Source organism: Anopheles funestus, chromosome 2RL (assembly GCF_943734845.2).
Source record: "Anopheles funestus chromosome 2RL, idAnoFuneDA-416_04, whole genome shotgun sequence".
Taxonomy (NCBI): domain Eukaryota; kingdom Metazoa; phylum Arthropoda; class Insecta; order Diptera; family Culicidae; genus Anopheles; species Anopheles funestus.
Window position 1 is genome coordinate 58,378,944 of NC_064598.1, and position 20,929 is coordinate 58,399,872.

Sequence of the window (20,929 nt, forward strand, 5' to 3'; positions counted from 1 at the left end):
GTCATACTGAGAACAGCGGTTGTATGCACAAAGGTTAACAATTGATTTACCCTTTTTTCATTGCGTTTTCGAGTTAATTAATCATTACTTCTTAATTTTACAACATCATTATACACAATATTTTAACATCATACATCTCGTATTTTAAGAAAATTAGTTTCCACTAAATGTCAAGCGTAAAGGATCGTGGACGTATCTTTGTTTGCCGATCGCTGTCATTCATTTCATCATACGTGTGAGCGGTACACGAACTTTTCTTCATTCGCTTCAGTTTTAGTGTGATGTAAAAACATTAAACTTTCATCATTATTTTACTATTCATCCCTCAGTGCATAGCCTGCAAGCATGGAGCATCTGGTTTCTCTCGGACTGAACGAGCAAAAGGTCAAGGAAACGCTTAAAAATGCCTCACTTACCGCGACTATTACACGTGCGTTCTCCTACTTCCCGCCGGGTGTAGAACTGAATTCTGCCCAAAAACCACTTCTGTTCCAGGCGTGCTCGAAGATAAAGCCGCAGAGTGCTCAGTTTTTGGAATTAATAGTCAAAAAAATCCTGGACCACAGCCTGGACACTAGTTTACGCGTGGATACGGCACTAGAGTATGTGCTAGCTAACGTCACGAAGGCCACGTTCAACGAAGCTGATTTCGATGCGGCTTGCGGTGTCGGGATAGTAGTAACGCCCGAAGAAATCGAAAAAGCTGTCGAGACAACTATCGCAAAATATCGGGATGATATCGTTCAACAGCGTTACCGGTTTAATGTTGGAAAGCTGCTTGTCGAAATTCGAGCCGCGTTGCCTTGGGTTGATGGTAAGGCGCTGAAGAGTGAAGTTGATGTTCAGATGTTCGATTTGTTAGGCCCGAAAACGGAGGCAGATGAAGAAAAAGTGGGTAAAAAACGACGCGAACCTCCTCCGGTCGCCAACGTACCAAAAGCAGCAACTGCGGTTGTTCCAGTGATTAGCACTAGTCGACCGGATGGACCGCGAACGATGGTCGACCTGATGCGAAATGTTGATTTTCATCGTCCGGGTGAGAATTTTAAAACTGACGGGTATGTCGTCACTTCCGAAACGGAGCGTTTGTTGAAAGAGCACCTGAAGCGTACTGGAGGCAAAGTGCGTACACGCTTCCCGCCGGAACCGAACGGAATTCTTCACATAGGACACGCCAAGGCTATCAACATTAACTTTGCCTATGCAGCAGCAAACGATGGCGTATGTTTCCTACGATACGACGACACTAATCCGGAAAAGGAAGAAGAAAAGTTTGTGAAAGGCATTCGAGACATCGTCGAATGGCTCGGATACAAACCGTATAAAATAACCTACTCGTCCGATTACTTCCAACAGCTGTATGATTTTGCCGTCCAGCTCATAAAAAGTGACATGGCATACGTGTGCCATCAAACTGCCGAACAAATGAAAGGATTTACTACGGAGCCATCGAAATGGCGCAACCGGCCCATAGCGGAAAGCTTGCAGCTTTTCGAAGATATGAAGAATGGAAAAATAGACGAGGGAGCCGCAACACTGCGCATGAAAATTACGCTGGAAGAGGGAAAAATGGATCCGGTAGCTTATAGGATCAAATTTATTCCACACCACCGTACCGGTACGAAGTGGTGTATCTATCCGACCTACGACTACACGCACTGCTTGTGCGACAGCCTGGAAGATATCACCCATTCGCTCTGCACGAAGGAGTTCCAATCGAGACGATCGTCATATTACTGGCTCTGCAATGCTCTGAACATATACTGTCCCGTGCAGTGGGAATATGCACGTCTTAACGTTAACTACACTGTAGTTTCGAAGCGCAAAATTAACAAGCTTATCACTGAGAGTAAGTTAAAGAAAAGGGAACTGCAACAAGTGTCAGTGTGTCTCTATACTAATTTGTTTTCCTTTCCTATTGTCATTTAGATACGGTTAACGATTGGGACGATCCAAGATTGTTCACACTGTCGGCTTTGCGGCGCAAGGGATATCCGGCCGAAGCGATAAATAATTTCTGCGCCCAGATGGGTCTGACGGGCGCGCAAACGTCCATTGATCCAGCTGCTCTCGAAGCGTCTGCCAGGGATGTGTTGAATCTAACCGCACCACGTACAATGGCAGTTCTGGAACCACTTAAGATTACGATTCTCGACTATCCTCATGATGGACCAATTCAGCTTTCGGTTGCCGATTTTCCAACCATAACCGAAAAAGGAACTCATATGGTTTGGTTCGACCGTGTGGTTTATATCGAGCGGTCTGATTTCATGGAACACGCTGACAAATCCTTCCGCCGTTTAACACCAAACCAGCCGGTTGGACTTAAATACATTGGCTCCATGTTGCGAGTGGAAAGCATTGTGCGCAAGTCGAACTCTGTGGAGGAATTGATATGCCGAATGGAGCAATGTACAGCTACAGAAAAACCGAAAGCATACATACACTGGGTAGCCAAACCAGTACCGGTAGAGGTACGTTTGTATGAGAAACTGTTCATGCATAAAAACCCCGAAGATAGTAATGAAGTTCCGGGAGGATTTTTGAGTGATTGTGCTACCGATACAATACGTACCGTGTGTGGTTACGTTGATACGCATGTGACCAACAGTAAAGTGTACGACAACTATCAGTTCGAGCGCATCGGTTACTTCTCCGTTGATCCGGACAGTAGGAACGGTCAGCTAGTTTTCAATCGTACCGTCACGCTGAAAGAGGATACGGGTAAAATGAACTAGTTAAAGTAATTCAATAGGAATCACGGACAATGGGTCGATATAATCGTTGTATCGTTTTGACGATCTGGACATTGCTTGCCGTGTGCGTTGAATAAAATCAATCATTAATTTAAAAATTATTTCCATAACTGGAATGAATGTTGAACAACGAGCTTGTCGGTTTTTTTATTTTGTTCTTATCAGACACACATTGGGAATAATGAGAAGTGGTTAGTTTATTACAACATTTACTAAAGTAAGATATGAAATTCCAATTGCAATCATCATGTATTTTATTTCTGTTCAATGATTTCTAAACATCTACATCTGAATTTGCTAATGACTATCAGCAAATAACTACACAAAGAGTGTACCACACTAACACTTATTTGAATATATTAAGACCATTTTCAGTGACAATCATTACGGTAAAGGTCAGTTTCAACTCACACGGTAAAACCTTTTTAAATCGAATAGAACTGTGTTGCTGTAGATGATTGGAGCTCGATCTGTCCCATTTTGAACTGAAGTCGTTGTAACCATTTCAACAGTGCTTCCGACACGTGAAAATCCTGTTCTTCGATGTTTGGAACGGCATCGCGACAGTTTTGCAAACGCACGTGAAGCGTCCCCGACAGTTGCGTATTAGACGAAAGTACTGGTGTCCAGAGGGGTAGCAACTTGGCCAATATGGTAGATCTAGTTTCCTTCAATGATTCCAGCAGTCCGAGAAAATGAAGATTAACGCTCTCCGACAGCTAAGATAGAGATAGATAATTATTGTAATAACTGCGTCGAATGATCTTTTATCAAACAAATCCATGTTACCTTGGAGTGTGACACCAATTGGAGAATGCAGGGAGTTACTTTTGCCCAAAACTCGAATAGCACGCTTAGAGTGGTATTATATGCTTCTGAAGATATTGCCGCTAAGCTAGCGACCTGCTCAAGATAAACCGTCCAAAGCTGACACAAAGTGAACGCATGGAACAAAGAAGACATATGCAAGACCGAAGTCTTCGACTGTTCGGCAAAGCCGGCAAAAATCACTTGCACATGATCTGCAATGTGGCAACTAGCTTCCTGTGGCACTGGCTGAATGATGAGCGCACTGCTTCGCAAGTGATTTTGATGTGGAGCCGTCGTACCGGCACCAATGCGCCTGACGATCAATGCCGTATGTGTTAAGGATCCCATTAGAAGCCAGGAAAGCAACCGCATATGGCCAACGCACTCTGTAAACTCTTTCGGTCTGTAAAATCATAAACATACCAAGTTAAACTGCTTGCTACATAATTGTTGATCATTTTCATAGGTGTATTTACCCTTGTTGTAATGATGATGGTGCATTGTTTAGCCATGGCAGATATTTGGAAACCGTACGACTATCTTTTGAGTTTCCTCGAGACATTTCAAGTGCAAGATATTGTGCGATAGCACCCTTCAAAACGCCGCCTATTGTATCTTCGCATAATCCTGGAGTGGTGCTGGGCGCTTTCAAATTCTAAAATAAAAAAAACCCAAAAAGGAATATGGTAACATTACTTCGTTCTAATGTGAAATGGAGATTCCGCTTACCTTAATTTTACTCAGTGTATGAAAATCCGCCAAAAACTCCAGTATATCATTCAGATAAGGTTGCCGCATGCATTCGGAAATGTTGCAGTTCGCATGCACGAACGATTCACCACCGGAAATCTCTCCGATGATACCTGGAGGTAAAATTCCACCTGCGTCTTGTAGCAGAAACCCAACCAAAAGTAAAAGATTATCATCCGGTACATTAATTTTAAACTTCAATGCTTGCACCAGATCAAACACAATCTGTCTTCCGAGGTACAACTTGTCACGCTCCTTGGCAAACGCTCGTCCGCTTAAGCTGCAGATGTCAACCAATACTCTTTGCGTCAAATGTAGATTCTGTATGGCGAAGCTTATTATCTTAGAAAACGGTTCCAATATGCTCTGAAAAACGTGTACGTGTAACATTAGTATAAAAGTATGCTGGCTGTAGTTCGAATATCATTTTACCTTCGAAAGTTGTGGTACTTTCAATAGGGCTACCATAATGTCAAGCAGATGCTCGGAACCACTTATGTTGCCTAATATCAAAATAACACGGCGCAGTAAACTATCCAGTGCTTGTATCACCGGTAGCCACACGCTGCCCGCTATGCAGTCTATTGGCACACACTGTAGATACTCGCCTAAATTGCGGAAGATCACTGGCAACAGATCAATCGGCAGTGTTTTCTTAGCATTTAATGTCTCGGCAAGCATTTGTATCGGGCTGGTTGGGTTTAGCTCGGAAAAATCATTCAAGCTGTTGGAAACACTGCGATAGAATCGCTTGCGTGTTATTTCTGTGTAATAAAGGTGTGTTTGAAAGATAATTAGCTTATATACACGATTAAAATGAATGATTAACTCTGAATAAAACATACTTACCATCTTTTTGAGTTAAAAAAACTTGATAAAATACTCCATTTGGAGCAAGCTGATGCAGTACGCAACGAATAAATTGATGTGCAACCGACTGTGAACCACCTGGCAAATGAGTAAGACTTTCGCAACGCCAAGGAAATGTAGGATGTAAAGAAATTCTGAAATAAGATGGGTAGGATTAGAAAATTACTTATTTATTTATTGATTACCATTTCTTTTAAAGACGTTTATTAACAATCGTTAAAAAAAATCACTTATATTTCTTCTCGGCGTGTTGCGTTCAAAAAACTGCGTATCCCGCTTCGACACGTGGGTTCCTTCGGGATCCTTTATACGATATTACCGCCCTCTGTGGTGAAACAACGCAAGCTCTAAGATGGATGTAATCATCCGACCGAGACGATTGGCTACTGGCTACTTCGACGAAGAGAGTGTACAAGTGACCGATCGTAAGAACTGCGCATACAGGGCAATTCAGCAGCGGTATAGAACGCGAACATGCGCAAAAGAATATACTTATATGGCTCAGACGCGAAGAAAAAAAAATCAACACACTAAGAAACAATACTGGGAGCCGGTTCGAAACATTCAACAAATCAGAATGCATACGGACCCTGAAGAAAGTTTAACCAAGAGAAAGCTCGTCACTGAAACAACTATAGAACTAAAGCTCCACTCCTTCGATCTCTACATTGATATCAAGGCTGCTAATAACAGCATAGCAAGGATAAACCTCTTTGGGTATCACGGCCAGGCTTACCAGACTAGTACGAATGACAATGGCCATGTCAGGTGATGGCGGATGGCAAACTTCTAGCACCCTTTTCTACCACCAATCTACCATCATACGTTATAAATACATTTATACATTTTAAAGAAGAAATACTTAAATATTTTATGCGTACCTTGAGACGATGGTTAATATTTCTGGTAAGAACGGTGCCCCAAGAGAAGGTTCTCGATGGATGAAGGTGCCAAGAACAATTAGCATAATTCCCATTTCCTCGTCGGTGTACTCTTCTTTTACTGCTCCACATTCGGTACACCGATGGCAAATACACTCATCTCCAATACGTAGGCTACTCTGTAAAATAGAAATGGAAGATAAAACGTTATAAGATGCATAACTTTTGGTATAAGATCCATCGGAATTCGAATCGGATCGGAATTGTAACACTTTTATACAGCATTTATCAAGTGCCATAGTGCATTTGATGCAATTACCTCTAATGACTGTTAAGTTATCATGACTTAAAATAGAAAAAATACCAATATTTTCTGTTTCTTACTGCAACAACACACAATGTGATCTACATATGCCTACCTACATACTTACTGATTTTTCGGGACATGACGAGCTCTCTGGTTCATCAATTTCTGATCCATCCTCTTTAGCATCCGGTGCCCAAGATCCAGCATACTTAACACGTGTATCTTTCTGGTCACTGAACATTTTCGTTCGCCTTGAATGTTTCTGTGTTTGTTGATTATCCTTTTTAGTATCCCCAGCTATGACTGGTTCACTTTCTTGTTGGGCATGCGCACAGAAAGCGCTGCTAATGGTAGATCTGCCAGTTTGACCGAATCCATTCTCATTAACCAGAGCTTGCGGTGGAGACTCTAGAGCACTCTGCTTTTTTAACTTCCGAGGAGACGATGACGATACGTCACGTGCATGGCAGCAGCTGGCAGCACTCTAATATGGAACAAATCAGGTTTTATTTTTTCAAGTTTCATTCATAAATTTCATCATTCGAAAAGTCTACTTACATCAGATCGATCATCGGTTGTATCGTTGGAACTCGTTGTTTCCGGTATGGTCAATCCTTCGCGTACTCTCTCCACAATAGTGCTTACACTTTCTGTAGCATACTGTCCGATAGGCAATAATCGTTCTGGTGTTGGAATTGGTAACTGCTGCAGTAAACTTTTAGCTAAACCGGCTGAAATGTTGGGTTTAATACTTGATGTTGTAGAAGAATCTATTGTAGCATCTAAAAGCGACGTTTTGCGTTCACTATTTTCTGCGGGTTGTATGATATTAGTTGTAGCAGGAGTTATCAAACTTTCGGCAGATAACTTTGCTTTCGTAGAATCTGAAACCACTTCGAAGCTCATTTGTTCAGAATCCACTTTAGTGTTTGTTGCGTTTGCAGGTTTTTTGCAAACTACAAGTTCATCTATTAAAATGGAACAAAAACCAGAAAAAACACATTTTTAATTAGGGCAATCTGTATTAGTATAAGTCATGAATTAAAAAAATGTGTAGAAAATTTGGTTATGTAGTATAACACCTAATTTCATTGTAGCATTTAAACGGATGTAAGATGATCCGTACTGTTCGGAAATTACTGTACCGATGATGGTAAATAAAATAAATAAAAATTCACTATTGAAGTGAATAATATAAGACGATAAAGTTTAATTAAAAAATATTGATCTTATTCTCAAATTAAAATAAGACCTTGCACATAAAAAACCCACAATTCATTATTCACTAATTTTTATCATCAAAGCTAGCGAAAGTTGCGAAACACACAACGATTCGGTTTCGATTGAATACCGATTCTGTCCTGTGAATATTCAACAACACTACCAGCCGTTATTTATAATGACTTTTGCAAATTTTGCTACAAACATATCTTTTGTTTAGTTGCAACTGATCGACAATGAAATATTTCTTGTCAATTCAACTACATGTCCCGTATGTTTCATTTTCACCTTCGTTTCTTACCTTCTTTAGCACACGGCGTGTGTGATTTTGATACAGCGTCCTTTGATCCATTAGACATGCTGCTACCACTGCTGGTACTTTGCGTCACAACAATTGCTTTCTGCACATTAGCAAAGGGATTCAAAATTGCCTGAGCTTTTGGTTGTCCTAGCATTGACGATGTGACCATCATCCGTACACCCTCCTGAACGGAGCATTTTTGGGACGACATTTGAAAAGCCGAAGGCATTCGGAAAATATTACTGCTTGTCTTTTCGGATTTTTCCGGCTTATTAACAGTGGAAGCTTTCTCGGGTTCTTTACTGTTCACATTACTGCTACATGCGGCATCTGTTTGCTCAAGCGACATGGACATAGTCGCTTGATGGGATTTCTTGGATTTTGTCTGTTGCGGTGGATGTTGCTGTACACCTGCAGCAATCTTTGGAGCACCGCAGATTATGGAGAGATTTGTTCGGCTCAAACTAGCTAAACCTTCCTTGACTTTGCCTCCTGCGTCTGGTTTTAAGGCGTTCGAATCATCGTCATTGCTTGCTGTATCTTCCAGGGAACCCTATTATTAGTAAAAAAAGAATGAATTAATGGTACGTATTAGTAAAAAAGAAGGTTGATTTCAAAAAACCTGTATTAAACAAAATAATCAATTAATATATTTCCAGTCCTAAATATACATAAAAGTTATACAGTGTGGTCGGGATAAATGACAGTTTCGCAAAGAAATATAAAATCTTTGTATTTATCAACAGTGGCGGATCAAGCTTGTCGGAGGCCCTAAGCGGAATGCTAATCGGGACCCCAAAAGTAAGGTCGCACTGTCGATAAACTGAATTTTGAAAAAAAAAAATGACTGGGGATTTAACTGTTTTCAAAAGTGCTGACCGGAGGGGAGGGAGTCATTTTTGGAGGCCCCTATTGCATCTGCTCGGGGCACCTGCAGCTACGCAAACGATGACCGTGGAGGGGGGGGGGGAAGTGCTCAGTGAAATACTGTTAGCCAAAACACACTCGCAAACCTGTACATATGGTTTTCAAGGAAGAACAACCCATTGATAGTGCTGGGGCCTCGGCTGTCCAAATCATTCCTTGGAAAACAGTCGTTAATGTGCTCGGGCTCCGTTACGTATGAAATGTTCTGTCTTCTTTCGGAGCCCCTCCAAACGACGGGGCCCTAGGCGCCCGCCTACTCCGCCCACCGTTAGATCCGCTGCTGTTTATCAAATTCAATGATTTTACAAACAAATACAGGCTTTAAATTCCCTACTACCAACAAGATTTAATGAAAAACAACCACTAATTCATGCCTAATTTTGTTTACTGTATCCAAGGGCATGCAAGTTATTCTCTTCCATGATTCAGGTGTATTAAAATCGTCCATGCTTTCTGACATCTTGTATATGAAAATACAAGGGTCTAAAGTATTGGGGGCGGCCCGGTAGTAGAGATGGTAGCAAGGCAGGTCTCTACACGGCAGGACCGAACCTCAATTCCCATCCGGACCATACCCTCGTGCGCAAGACTGACTGTCTCGCTACTGATTAATTAAGTCAAGAATAGCCATTATTGACTGGCCAGGACCTCTTGAGATTATCCACAGTACAATAAAGGACCACAAAGAAAGCAGAAGAAGAAACTAATATTTGACGAGTGCGTGTTAATACCTCCAACATACGGAAAAGGGTAATCAATTATAAATATGTCAGAATTTATTTCGCTCTTCTTGGCTTAAGGACCTTATAGGTCATGCCGGCCCATTTCTGGCTTATTAGACTTATTTTTACCACATAGCCGGATAATCAGACCTTACTACGGAGGGACGATTAGGTTGTGATTTGATATCCGGTCCTGTCGTGTGGAACCAAATTTGCAAATTGAAATAATTAAAGCTTTGAGAGAGATGCAGAACCAAACGCAGTAAGAGATGTAGTAATAAATGTATTCACCATGTACCTGAAAATTTATTGAGACTTTTATAGACGTACCTGCACACTGCTTTCCTGAATCGTACTGTCGCTCACGTCGCTTTCCGGTATGACTACCAGCTCTGATTCGGTATCATCTCCATCGACCTCAGGGTGCTTACGCACCTTGCTGCCAGCCTTACCTCTGGAGGAACGCCCTTTGGAGGATTCCTCACAGCCGTACAGGGAAAGGTTGGTTGTTTGCAGTGGGCTGTACGGAGGGCTGCTGTCATTTATTGTGCGTTTTTCATCCCCAAGTTCCGAAGTGGTTCCTAGCGACGGTTGACTTTGGTTGCGTAAGCGTGTCGCCGAATAGTCCATAATGATGGTGGTCGGTATGCGACGACACTTATGGAACTGTGCATCGAGCGAGTTGATAACAAGACGTATCAAATTCTGCACCTGATCGGCCATTGATGCCTGATTATACTGGTACTTGTACAAAATGACCAGCAGCGACATCAACCAGTTACGACGAACATGCGGCTCCAGATACCAAATGGAAAAATTGTACGTTACTACATTATTGTGGTGATTTTGATCTGTTCCACTACCAGCGCCCGGCGGCATAAGGGCACCGTTCGCCTGATTTGGTGCGTAAAGCAGCAGCTGAATGACGGTCGGCAGTAGCAACCAGCCCATTTGGTGGTTCTGATCGAGCACCTGCGGGAGATTGGCCATAAATGCGTTGAATACGGATGAGCAGCGAAGGCGAGCCGGCGGCACGTGGAAGAACTTCTCCCCTTGATTGTAGCCCAAAAGTAGATACAGGTGCCGAAGCACGATTGACTGAATTTTGAACAGTGGTTTCTCATCCGTGGGATAAGCCTTCATTTCGACGTACAGACATACAAACGGCGTGTGCATCATTGCGCATGAAATCCGAGTACCGAATTTGATCAAAGAAAAATGAAGAAAAACATTCAAAAGAGTATCAGGTCAGAGCGGCACGCACCGGGTATAGAAAATGGAAAGAGAGAACGAGTAAAAAAGGAATAAAGCAGAATCAATAAGAACGAAAAGTTACTTTAGCATAAATGCACCGAACGCCGCACGCTTACCAGATCGGGCCGGGACATGAACTGCATTAGTAGAAAGACAAGCAGGTGGATCGTTTCCTTGTCTGCTTCTTCCAGATCGATCACTCGGTACAGGCTGCCCAAGTGAAAATCTTCGTTCTGTCCACTGATCGAATGAACATGTCCATCTGCAAAACACCGACGAAAGTGGAAGTATTTAATTGGGCAAAGAATACAAAAAGAAACAGAATCCAATAGCCAGCAACATTCGTCGGAAATGACAAAAATGAATACATTGAATACTTATGCCACTTCCGTACGGCTGGCTGGTAACAGTCTCTCACCTAACCCAAAACGAGAACTTTTCCGTTTCAAAATCGGTGCAGACACTTGGCGGCTGTAGACTTTTTCCTTTTCTGTAAATGCAACAACCCATGGTACGTGAGAGGAAAATTAATGCCACATAGTTTAAAAAAGCACAGAGCCTTGGCGCCACATCGTGATGTGGTGCAAACGTGCCCAACGATGACATACCGATTTTTGATTCCTGTCGCGGTATTATTGTGGCCGGTGCGGACATCGTACGTTTGTAAGGCCATTTGGTACCGAAGGAAGCGCTTAACGTCTTTGACATGCTTCCGGTTGTATCGGATTGGCTAAGAGCTTCTCGTGCTTTGTTTATCTTCGTCGAAAGGATCTCACTTCCGTTTTCACTGTTTCGTAGATCGCGCAAATAGGAAATATCTCCCACACGCTCCAGATTCACTTGTGCTTCCACAAACAGTGTATCAAAGCGATTCAGGAAGAAATCCCATGTTAGCACCTTACGGTCGGACAGCGAATTGTGCAGCTGATAGATCGACTGCAAAACCACCGGTCGATCGATAATGAATTTGTCAAACTGGCTTTCAAGACAGTACAGTAGCGCCTGGATCGCGTAGTCGTGAATAGTTCCAAGATATAAAGTAGCACGTTGGGCAACATGTACGTTGATATCATCGCATGCCGCAATTAGATGACAAAAGGCCGTGGCCAGCGATGTTTGTAGACTAACTTCTGCGCGCAAAGGAGTGCTGTCCATGAATCTTGTAATAACTGAAAGCAAAACAATTGTAACCTCCTTCCTTTTCGCATTGTTGCAAAACTTCCAATATACCTGTCACTCTTTCTACTGCCTCGAACCGAACTCTCCAGTCAGCATCGTGGAATGCTTCTTGAATAACTTTCCAAAATACATCCGATCCCATTGGAAGTGTGATGCAGTGCAGTAAGGTTGGCACTGTTACTTGACAAATGTGGGATTGCGCGGCGGTGCACAGTTCCCATAAGCTGCAAGCATAAGTATTAAACTTTTAATCACACGTTGTTTACTGTAACAAAGTTCCGAAGACTGAGCATAGATCACGCGGCTGGCGTGTGGATATATGTAAGGAAACGAGTATAACCGATTTTACAGCAGTAATAGTTACGCACTTTTTGATAAGCATATTCTCCTGACACCAGATGAAGAATCCGCGATTGTCGCGAGCAGCCTTTACGAACGCATCCCCGTGCAACACCATTACGTTCAAGCATTGTAAAACATAGTACAATATGTCGGCTTTATCAATGTTAGGTATTTCCTTTAGCAATTGATAGATAAACTGTAAAGACTGAGGCAACGTGTCGATTGAGAATTTGAATTTGCCCACCGAAGTGTGCCAGAACTCTTCGTCCCCGTCGAATGGATGTGACCCTTCGAGGTTTTCCGAATCTAGACCACCTCCTTCCGAACTGCTTTCACCAATCACGTTTGGTTTGGCGATCTGTACCGTAGCAGTGGCTAGATGATATATGGTATAAAGGGTGAAAGTAGTACAACATCTCATTGTTAACATTTAACAAACATTTGAAAATAATATTAGCTTCAGTTACAATCTGCAGGCTTATGGCACTTAACACTATATACTTACCAACATCAGCTTCCGATAAAGTGACCGACCGTGCCACCGCCGGTACCACCTTTTCCGAAGGCATTATTGCAGCCAGGTCAAGTTGCTCCGACACGGTTTCCACTGTCGCGGTCATGATCTAAACATAACGACAGGATGTTAACACTCTTATGCTATATAAGGTGCGCAACACTTCATGTATTGCTCTTTCCTCCACAAACTATGACATCAAACGCATGTTTCAAGTATATCGAACATCTTGTTTGGACAAGTAGTGAAACAAATGTGGCATCTGTACGAGCTTAGCTTGATTTTAGATAAGATATTATAAGTAAACAGTTTAACACACCACGTAGACAGACCAGAAAATAAAATAACATAATCCCAGTAAAAGAGGACGAAAAGAGATAGACCAAAGATTCAAGAATAAAACAAAAAAAAACAACTAATTGAGTAAAGAGACACATTTGAAGTAGAGCACGTGAGTAATGAAAAAGAACGACAAAAAAGCAATCTTTTTAATCTGCTCTCAGTTTTGTGAAATAAGTAATGATAAGGTATACGAAATTTTGAATTTATTCACATGGTGAACGTTTATTTAATAAACACCGCTACATCGTAAGTTAGAATAGTTTAGGTAAGAAATCCATCAATAGTATTAATTTCTTACTATTTACACAAAACAAAACCAAGTGAAATGATTTGATTTTCTACTGTTTCAATTCTAACCATTAAAGCCGTTTATACCACAATATAGTAATTAACATTCTTTTTGTTGATTAAAAATGTGGGTTAATTTAAAAACGTTTTACATTTATAGACATTGTGAAACTGTCCGAGAAAAATTGCTCTATGTGGGCTAAGGTCATGTGAGCCCAGTCCATTTCATGGGGCCGGTCAAGAATTAGCAAAACAATGGCCAGCGATGAGGGGTAACCAACTAATTATGTATCAAATCTGATCATTGTAAAATGTTAATCCAACCTCCATTGAAAAGCTGCAATGCTGCTACAAAGTTATCTTTTTTTGTTTGCATAATAAATCTGGTTGTTAATACAATCTTAAATTAAACACACCTAGCAAACAGAAAGAAAACAAATATAGCAAAGTGCTAATTCAATTTGATGAGAATAAAAGCAAAATATCTTTTGCGTTGCATGAATGTGATGTGGCATCCGTTGACCGTCTATACGGTCAACAATTGTACTTTACACGTTTTTCGTTTAGAATTGATCGATAGATGTGCTAGATTTGGATGTGTGTGTGTGGGGTTTTTTACACTGTGGCGATTGCATTAGAAGATAGAAGACAGTTAATATAATACATACAGAACAAACATGCGGCATATGTACTAATACACCACCAACCGAGTGAGGTTCCGGCTGTGGAACTGCTACCGGCACTGGACCTAAATGCAATTAGTTTGATGATTTACGTTAACATTTGAAAGAAAGAATGGGAAGAAAGAAATGGAAAGAAACAGAAAGAGCATATTAATATAAAGACAAAAACGCTTCCTTTCAGTCATCCTGCAAGCTAATACCTATTCAGGTGCATCATAAATATGTGAAGCAAAAACTTACTAACGGCGGCTTAAACATTCACAAATAGGCCCATACCCCATAAGCCCATCTACTGGTTACATGCAGAAACAATACTACCGACACTATCTCCCCTGTTCCATACTAAAGGTGTACACTATTTCTAGGTAGTTTATTTAAATTATTGTGTTATGTGTTCTACGCAGGTAACAAACAAACAAACAAACAATTTAACAAAGAGTGAAAATTTCTAAAATTTATAGCTGTACTTATTACAAGAATCTTACGATTCTTACGATACAAAAATTCTACTACGCAAAAGCAAATTTGAACGTTTCTACTGTCGCTATAGCAAAACTACTCCAAAAACAATTTTATTAGGCAAAAACTAGCGAAAGTGTTCATTGAAACACAAGGAAGTTGCCAATAAAAGTTTTTTCTATAAAGCTAATGCAAGTTAATACATAAATGATGTTTTTTTTTATTGAGGACAACAATAGAACGTTATCGCTCGAAGTATTAGCTGTACAAAATTGACCTATAAAATAGTTAAATTTTTAATTGCAAAGGCATTGAATTAACAAATAAAATGCAAAGAAAACTGTACAATGATAGAAGACATTCACCTGCCATAATAATGACTTTTCCGGCATCATCAAGAATAGAAGGCATGACTTATATTTTTTTTGGTTTGGTTTTGATTTTTGAAGTATTTTGTTCGTACGAATGTATTTCATTATTTTGTTGAGTGTTCGTGTTCAAAAAGACGATTTTTGAGTGTTTGTTTTTTATGGTATTTTGATGTGTATCGGTTGATATAAAAACGAAAAAGAGACATATACACATGTACATTAGGAATGGATGAACGATATCGCGATTATTTTTTCGTTTTCTAAACACAACGAGTATAATATTTATGGACGTTATAGTTTTTTTCATTTTCACACATCACGTTTATTTACATTACAGAAATATATTGGATCGAAAGTAATACTGTTTTGAAGGACTTTACTGCTGGGCACAAAAACTATTACGAATGACTTTGGAAAAATGTATCTTTATTTCTATCTACGCCACAAACAATGGGGCAAAGAATTATAACACCTACAGAAGATAGTTTATAGCTGCAATATTTATTACGGCACTAGCTTTAATTCTTTTCTTTTTCTTTCATTCGCTGTAATACTTGTAACCCTACAACTCCACATTAATCCATATGATGGAATGAAATTACTTTAATTATTTCTTGTTTTTGTTGATACTACTTTCAAGGTATTACTAAGCAAGTTATAAGACAATATGCCTTGATTTACACATATTTCATCGCAGCAGAGAGTCAACTTCATTTACATATTACATTTCACTAAATAACCCGGTTTGTCCATCATACAAATATCCGTCTATGTTGCAGATTGAAAACATGATGCTACACAAACGTAAAATCTTTCAAAATCATCAAGTGTACCGAAAGGTAAAACAAAAAATAAAATATTGTACTAACTAAAAACGGCTCTGGATTTAAACTATGTTGCATGGATATCTTACCTAATGGACCAAGCGGTATGTGCAATGGCGCCATCGAAAGAGACATATCGCGTTCGTTGGATTTTACTTCTTTTTCCAATTCGGGAGGGCTTTTGCGGATTTTTTCATCATCAATCACGGTCTGCATGGGAGGCTATAACGCATGGGAGAGCGATTGATGTACATTAGCTTTTGAATTAATTCTATGGTTTATAATAAATACGTAAACACCCTTTTTATGTAGTTGGTAAAATCAAACACTTACATCTGGCGGATTGACAGGATTTACCGGAGCGAGATATTGAACCAATTTAGTCGAAAGCTGATGCCACATAACAGACGTTTCGCAATATGCGCAATCCTGTTGCATACATAAAACAAAAAGCCAATTTTCATCGTTCGAAAGATGCCTATACAAACAGATCCTTGCTTACCATCAGCCTGCAGCTGTGATTACCCATGCCTACGTTGGCGGCTGTTACCATGCACTTGAGCAAACGGCACACGTTTTCGGCAACTGTCGTGTAAATGCCTGAATGCATCTCAATTTCCTGAAGTTCCATCTAAAAATGCAAACAACAAACTTGTGTAACATGACAAAAAAGGGATTTGAATTTAATGCGGCACGGTTCCTCTCACCTGTCGCAACAAAATATCTAACATCAGTACGCAACATGTGAGATTGTGTTCGGCATCGGTCGAAAATTCCATGCACTTGCTCATGGGTACCTCATCGTCCGAAATGGCCGAAGTGTTGCCCGATTCATCTTCGACCACAGGAGCTACGGTGTCGGAAAAATCGTGCATAGTATCGTGTGTAACAAATTAAACGAACGGCATACTTACATATGGAACTTCGCCTCGGTGGTTGTAAATCACGCTCCTTCGCGTATTTGGTGCCACTTCCACCACTAGAACCACCGCGACTCGAATCTTTGGTTTTGTTTATTTCAGCCTGTACTCCGTGCTTCATGATTCTAACACCGTCACCAAACATCGCAAACAGTTGTGGCAACGGAATGACGATCTCCAACTTGGTTAGATTCTGCAACCAATACAAAGCCTGCTGTTGCACCTTGGCCGTCGTCTTCTCAAATCTTATCGCTACAAAGTTGTACATCGCTCTTGCGTCGAACCCTAGCGGTGACATTTCCGCATCTAATATTTTGTTCAGTACGATCTTCAACTCGATCAACTCTTTTTCCGGAACATCGTTCGTAATCGCTTCCATCCAGTGGGGCATCACCGTGTCCCAGATCTCCTGGGTGATAATTTCGTACGGTATCAGACAAATCAGTCGTTGTAGCCCTTCCTTCAGATGTGACGTCCGCGAAGCTAGAGAATCCCAGTGTCCTCCGACGCGCGAGTACTCGGGCGGATGCGGTAGCAAACAATCAATAAACTCTTTATAGTGACTGATGCGTACCTCCTTCAGCCAGCTACAGATATGATCTTGTTTGAGCTTTTCTAAAGTAATCTCAGTTTGCCCGTCGTACGAATAAGCGGTCACGTGGAACCAATGGAAGAGCATCGACAACAGGCGACCCAAAATTTCTACCGGCGTATCAACCGTTGGTGTACAGCGTCCGACCAACAACCATATCCCATAGCGCCCAAGTAGTTGGCGCTCTTCCAGTGTTAAAATATCGACTTGTTGTTCTCCTCCATTCGCGCCCGAAGCATTTGCCTTCGATTCTAAATTCGCCGAATCCTTACGAAAGTCCACATTGAGCGGCTTAGCTTCGCGCAGCAGACTAATTACCGATTCCACTAGATACGTTTGCATCTCGGCATCCATCATCATCATTGGTGGCAGGCTTCGATGAACAATATGATCGATACCACGGCGACTATTGTGTCTATTACCGTGGCACTGAAGACAGTACCGTATAGGATGGTTGCCATTGTAACTAGCGCACTCGTTGGAAAAGCAGATAGATACGGCCGATTTCTCGTGTGATCGACAATTCTAAAATCGGAGAGAACAATGTTCGGATTACTGGTAAAGATAGTATAAACTATAAACTGACACCTCAATTAGGTACTGTATATGTCTCAAGATCTCGCTCACTTGAACAATTTTTTGAGCAATGTAAATCCCGCACTATCTACTTGCTTACCTTATTCTCGCACACCATAGAAACCTGCTGCATCGGATGTAAAATGTCACCGAAAGTAAGATTCCGATGATCGCGATGTATCTCATTGGCGCACTCGATGCACAAGTAGAGCGGCGGTGGCGCATCCGATGCGTACAGAATGCTGATGCAGTGATCGTAGCATACCTTAACGGCTTCTGCGTTGCCTGCGTTTGGGCACGATTCACGCTGGCAGACGAACGGCACTAGATCGTTGGTGAACTTACACAGCAGCCCCTTCCGATCGAACAGGTTCGGATCGAAGGCAGGCCAGTAGTAGAACAGCAGCTTGGCGGCAGACGCACGCGACATTGCCGTCCCATACCCGATGACGCACAGAAGATCTTTGGCGACGTTGTGTTTCAAGCGCATTAAACATTCGAGCAGCTGGCAATGATGGGCCGGATTGGTGGAGTACTGGAAAACGAGCATAATGACGGCCGATACCGATTGGCACGCGTGGCATTCCTGATCGTCGTCACTTTGGCGCGCTACATATTATGGAAGTTTAACAGAACGAGCAGGAAAACAATAAACGATATAGATATTTATTTGGTGGAAATTTACGTTAGGAGTACATTATGTTGATGAGCTGCTGCGGTGTTAAAGACACATTTTTTTACAACTCTGGAAACAAAGTCCCAAAAAAAACAAATGCAACTAATGGTTAAAGGTCTTATGTTTACAAGAAACCGTTTTCATGTTTTTTAGCCATTTCCTTAACCGCTTTGGTTGAACACCACAACAGAACACGGTTTTTTTTTTGTTCAAAAAATGATTGTCATGATGGTCGTTTGGAATTTTACTGTAGTTGGCTCAATTTGAGTTTTTGTGGTAAGAGCAATGTTTTGCAATGGGTGGTGTAGAATTAAACATCGCTTCAAATGACCTGCAGGGCACATATCCGTTTCCTTACTTCTTGGATGGCCTTGCAAAAATAGCACAACATAGCCGACACCTTCCAGAGTGACACAAAAACCAAAATAGCTTCACATTGCTCTTGTGTGTCCGAAACAATGGCGCCATGGTTGACGATAGAAACAAAAAAAACTCATACTTACTGATGGTGAAAGGAAGAATATAGTAGCACAAGTAGTTGATAATGTCCTGGTGTAGCGTAGAAGGCAGAACAGAAATACTCGATGCGGTGAGATAAGGTAGATTATCGATAAGATCTCTGTCAAGGAATGGCAGTATACATCCCAAGCATTGTAGAAAAGCCTTCCCGAAAAGTTGTAACCCGGACTGGATGTTGGAGGCTACATCCAACAGCATTGTGAGTGCATTGTAGAGATTTTGGTACTCCAAGTTAGGATAGCTTGACATGCGTATTTGATCCAATGAAGGATCCTTGATCATTTCCAATGGTGAGCACGGTACATCTTTTAGGACAGCTGCAACAAAAGGGAACCTAGTGAATGCTTCGTGGTATTGGTAAGAACATTTCAACAATAGAACGAACATTTAAACCAGTTCGTTTGATACGCTTAGCTGGTTTGTCTTTCCAGTCAGCAACAATTTCTAAAAATTATATTTATATATTTACCCCATAGGTTTCTTATACTACTTACTTAGTAAGGTTTGAGAGAAGTATTTGATAGTATTAGCAACTTCAGACCCGGTTGGGCCCGGTGCTTGGTTGGCCAACAGGCGTACATGGAAGTCGTGAAGACACCGCAACTTTGCTTGAACTAATACAATAAAATTCGGAACAAAACATTTTTTTATATTTTAAAAGAAAACTATTAATATACTGCCGTGATCCTTTAAGGTCACATCTCTGCTTATCTCGGGAACTCCATCCAAACACTAATCCCATCGAACATACATTTTCTCACTCATACAAAACATGCATACACACCTACCCACACATATCTTTCATGCTGGTCCCTTCTCTAAACTTACAAGCTGCATTTCTGGTATTCATATTGATTAGCTGAATCCGGAAGCTCCCCGTCATTAGGATAGATTTTCACTAAGTCGTACAAATTGGGAAACTCAACAAAATACACACGCTGTTCCGTACAACTTTCAAGCACATCAGCGAACCACTCGAACACTTCAAACCAACGCCATTGAAGCTACCACTCCCTTTGCAAATTTTCACACCATAGCTACAGCAGAATCCATTCTCTGTAGGACTGCACTATGCATGTTTTATGTTTATTTCCCACTCCGATTAATAGCAGACCCCGATCGAAATCATTTATGAATCAACGAAAAGAAACATATGTGCAAATCACATCTAATCCAGCTTCACTTTTGCACTTCGATTGCGATTACGTAAATGAGCAGGAAATGCAGCACACACGTTTGCTATTTTTTTTTCTTTTTTGCTCCCTTCTGCCTAGGTCACGCGAATGCGAAAACTGCTTACAAACGCGGTCACTTCCCATACGACACTGCGAAAAGGTAAAATCTCTAGCTGTTTACGAGGCAGAAGTATTCTGCGTGCCCTTGCTCTATCTAGTAGGCGACTATCTGTCAGTTGTGTTTTTCTTCCAATCAGTCATGCGCACATTGCTCCTGGAAAAATGGATATACTGGAATGTTTACATTTTTCACTGTGTATGTAGTAGTGCTTCCTCATTCCTGTAGCATGGTTTATAGTATGTATTCATACCAGTGAATCAAATTGCTTTACAATATTTGCAATAGTAATATTCAAATTCAATGGTTTTATATATTTTGCTAATACGATGGCATCCGAAAATATAGCTAATGGGTATACTCGGTACATGAATGTAACGTGAGTACGAACGCTCGTCTGTCTCCTCTTCAGCACCTGTTGAACGTTCTATGTCCTTCTATATATCCTATTTCTATATCCTTCTCTTTTTATTTATCACGTTGACTGTGATGTGAATTGTTTGTGTTTGAAAAGTATTTAAATCACACACACGGTTAAACGGATTCCCCCAG

General features: G+C 41.1%; 2 protein-coding genes across 4 annotated transcripts; one reads left to right on the plus strand and one right to left on the minus strand.

Annotated features, from left to right (window-relative positions):
- Nucleotides 1–141: 141 nt before the first annotated feature.
- Nucleotides 142–2,886, plus strand: LOC125761867 (probable glutamine--tRNA ligase). Its single transcript, XM_049423421.1, has 3 exons — nt 142–242; nt 330–1,849; nt 1,930–2,886. The coding sequence occupies exons 2-3, from the start codon at nt 346–348 to the stop codon at nt 2,736–2,738; spliced, it is 2,313 nt and encodes a 770-aa protein (XP_049279378.1). The 5' UTR covers nt 142–242; nt 330–345; the 3' UTR covers nt 2,739–2,886.
- A 100-nt stretch (nt 2,887–2,986) lies between these two features.
- On the minus strand, nt 2,987–20,442 carry LOC125761852 (protein unc-79 homolog). Of its 3 annotated transcripts, XM_049423392.1 has the most exons (28): nt 19,913–20,425; nt 19,579–19,698; nt 19,069–19,401; nt 17,990–18,498; nt 16,716–17,838; nt 16,509–16,651; nt 16,304–16,432; nt 16,135–16,230; nt 15,891–16,023; nt 14,972–15,019; nt 14,133–14,212; nt 12,826–12,943; nt 12,347–12,695; nt 12,030–12,202; nt 11,408–11,968; nt 11,218–11,289; nt 10,916–11,061; nt 9,876–10,682; nt 7,897–8,449; nt 6,933–7,342; nt 6,499–6,858; nt 6,068–6,246; nt 5,166–5,320; nt 4,749–5,080; nt 4,296–4,682; nt 4,043–4,221; nt 3,546–3,969; nt 2,987–3,475 (listed from the first exon to the last, which is right to left on the minus strand). In XM_049423392.1, the coding sequence occupies exons 1-28, from the start codon at nt 19,965–19,967 to the stop codon at nt 3,182–3,184; spliced, it is 8,268 nt and encodes a 2,755-aa protein (XP_049279349.1). In that variant the 5' UTR covers nt 19,968–20,425; the 3' UTR covers nt 2,987–3,181. The 3 variants fall into 3 exon arrangements, with proteins under 3 accessions (XP_049279349.1, XP_049279350.1, XP_049279351.1); XM_049423393.1 differs by lacking the exons at nt 2,987–3,475; nt 3,546–3,969; nt 4,043–4,221; ... (12 more) ...; nt 12,347–12,695; nt 12,826–12,943 and having other exon boundaries at nt 13,533–14,212; nt 14,972–14,986; nt 19,913–20,442; XM_049423394.1 differs by lacking the exons at nt 2,987–3,475; nt 3,546–3,969; nt 4,043–4,221; ... (13 more) ...; nt 12,826–12,943; nt 14,972–15,019 and having other exon boundaries at nt 13,534–14,212; nt 19,913–20,442.
- Between the last annotated feature and the right edge of the window lie 487 nt (nt 20,443–20,929).